The sequence below is a fragment of the Montipora foliosa genome, chromosome 1 (assembly GCF_036669935.1).
Source record: "Montipora foliosa isolate CH-2021 chromosome 1, ASM3666993v2, whole genome shotgun sequence".
NCBI lineage: Eukaryota > Metazoa > Cnidaria > Anthozoa > Scleractinia > Acroporidae > Montipora > Montipora foliosa.
In genome coordinates this window covers 41,373,164-41,375,663 of record NC_090869.1, presented here as the reverse complement: position 1 = coordinate 41,375,663, position 2,500 = coordinate 41,373,164, and the positions used below count along the sequence as shown (strand labels likewise).

General features: G+C 38.3%; 1 protein-coding gene across 4 annotated transcripts in view; it reads left to right on the top strand.

The window, feature by feature from the left end:
* Positions 1-2,500, top strand: part of LOC137998777 (uncharacterized) — a 6,685-nt gene that overhangs the window by 3,563 nt on the left and 622 nt on the right. For 3 of the 4 annotated variants that reach the window (XM_068844643.1, XM_068844642.1, XM_068844641.1), the window contains exons 5-10: positions 1-62; positions 548-630; positions 802-909; positions 1,203-1,399; positions 1,695-1,763; positions 1,984-2,500. The exon at positions 1-62 is cut by the window's left edge and continues 960 nt beyond it; the exon at positions 1,984-2,500 is cut by the window's right edge and continues 621 nt beyond it. In XM_068844643.1, the coding sequence (XP_068700744.1) occupies positions 1-62; positions 548-630; positions 802-909; positions 1,203-1,399; positions 1,695-1,763; positions 1,984-2,344 (880 nt within the window). In that variant the 3' untranslated portion in view covers positions 2,345-2,500. The remainder of the gene's footprint in view (positions 63-547; positions 631-801; positions 910-1,202; positions 1,400-1,694; positions 1,764-1,983) is intronic. The other variant, XM_068844645.1, reaches the window with a different exon arrangement.

Below are 2,500 nucleotides of genomic sequence, written 5' to 3'. Positions count from 1 at the left end.
CTTCAGTGAGCTTGCAACAGATGCTTCTTCATCAATTATGAAGCTTGTGCGTGATATGAAAGGTATGCTTATGTTATTTGCATATTCTAATCTCGAGCATCTTATCAGCGAAGTGTTGAATCCCTTTATTCTCATTGCTTGGGATGGCTGCCCTTAGTGGCCTTGACTCTAAATACATGTATCCAATGTTCTTTGACATTGAATACCCAGATAAACCCAGCAGCTGGTCAATAGTCTGTATATTAAATAGTCAACAGTCACAGTGTATGTTCATCAATGAATTAAAGATACCTGGATTTGATCAGTGCCATTGGGGCTTCTGGCTCAAAAATTATAACTATTGATAAACAACAATGAGAGAGAGCTTCATTGCTAATAGGCCCTTTGCATGATCCGGTCATGTGTTACATGTTACCAGCCAAGCCTGACTTCCTTGTTTTGAAAGTCCCTCTGTGTTACTTGCATCCCAGCACAATGAATTCCATGCCATGTGATCGGATTGTGCAAAGGGCCTGTTAGCTAATAATAGCTTGTTTTGGTTTGGTAGAGAAATTTCCACAGTTGGTGGAACTGTTTCACTCTCTTGATATTTGGCACAAGGCAAAGAAGCTGAGCAAGTGTCTTCATCAAGTAAGTGCATGTTTTGTCACTGTCATTTAAATGTTGCAAGTATATTTAGTTTCCCAAATGTAACAAATGTTTGATTTAGTTGTCTTTGTTCTCAGTAAGTTGACCACCCTACTTTGATTCTATATACTAGATTTGCCTCTGTTTTTGTTCCTGTTTTTTTTTTTGTAACAGGCTGCTCGCAGAAGAGGATGTGAAACTCTGAAAGAGTGGATCGATGACATTGTCAACCACTTCTGGTTTTGCTGTCAAAGTTGTGATGGTAGTGTGGATGAACTGAAGGTTGGAAACAGTTTTCCCCTTTTATTGAATATTGTGCTAGACAGGAGTGCCCTTGTTGCATGATCTACACAAAGCAGTTTTGCTGTACAGGGTTTTTCCTTTGTGATGCAATTTTCTTCTTGCTGTCTTATTTGGTTTGAGTACATGCTAATTGATTGCACATTAATCAAAATCTCCATCTGCAGTCATATTTACTGTCTTATTAATGTTCATGAATTTCTGAGAGGCTTCTTGTTTGTGTAATAATTTTTTTAGTTCTAATACTGTACATGTTTATCATTTTTAATTTTTAGGAAACTTGGTTTGGTGTTCTTCACCATGTTTGTGGCGAACATGAATGGGCTGGAGGAGCCTGCAAGCATTCCCCTGATGAAACAGGAACTTCGGGAAAGACATATTTGGCGAAGTCTTCGAAAGCTTTAACAGCTCTCAGGGAGGTTGTTTTGGACAAGAAGTGGCTCAACAACTTGGAGTTTTATGTTAGGTTCAGGTCAGTAATTCCCGTTGCTGGTAGTGGTGTTATAAACTTGAAGACTTAATTTTCTTGCATTGGTCAAATTGTTTCCTCCACCTGCCCCCTTTCATCAAACAACCCACTGCTGTCAATAAATCTCACACAATGACATTCCATACATAAACAAGCATTTTATTATCAGAAAAGGGTTGTTTCAATATCAAGGGCTTGTTTTAAGATTCAAGGTGGCTGATCATGATAGGAAATGAGGACACTAAGTACTACTTTACCACTCATAATATTATAACTTTTAGGTTTATCATTTTTACAGGCACACAAGTGTATTGGAGAGCTACAATAGCATGCTCACGAAATATGCTCCAAAGCGCATGGCATTTGAGTAAGGAAATCAATCTTGTGTATTGTGTATGTACATGCCTTTCTGTCTTGTAGGTCTTTTAACAGGCCCCTCCCATCAGAGACCACATGTAGTAGAATTGTAAATATCAGTGTTTCAGAAGTTACCCACCATTGATAACCTGTATTTCATTTCTGCTGTAGTCTGTTCTTGCAAAATTTTATAATGATTACTTTCAATTTTTTTCATTCATTTATTTCAGATATCCCTACTTTATCATGAGGATAATGTTAGCTGCTATTGATCATAACATGCATCTCTCAAGAGGGAAGCAGGTAAATGCAGCTGGTGATGCACGTGGTCACAGGAAATATTCCAAACGCACCCAAAAATTCCATGCTGAGATTGTTAAAGAAGAGAAGAGCTACAGCTATTTTCCTTTCATGATGGCCAAGATGCTCAAGGAGCGTTGTCTTTTAGAGGGGAGCTTTTCACAGCCAACAGATGACAACCTCTTTAATTCCAAACAGATAGCCCCTACAATTGGAATGAAGGCAGCACCATCCACAGAGGAGTTACTTAAGGGTCCTTCACGCCTGTCCAAACCTGGTCTTTCTAGTTAATCTAATTTTCCTTTAAATTTTTCTTACAGGTTGTCATGAAAAGGGTCTTTGAATTTTCTTACAATCACTGTTGTATTTTTTTCAGGTGGGCATTGGTGTTTGGGTTAGTAAGAACATGGGATTTTACGAGACAGTTCTCTTTTTCAGTGGTAACAC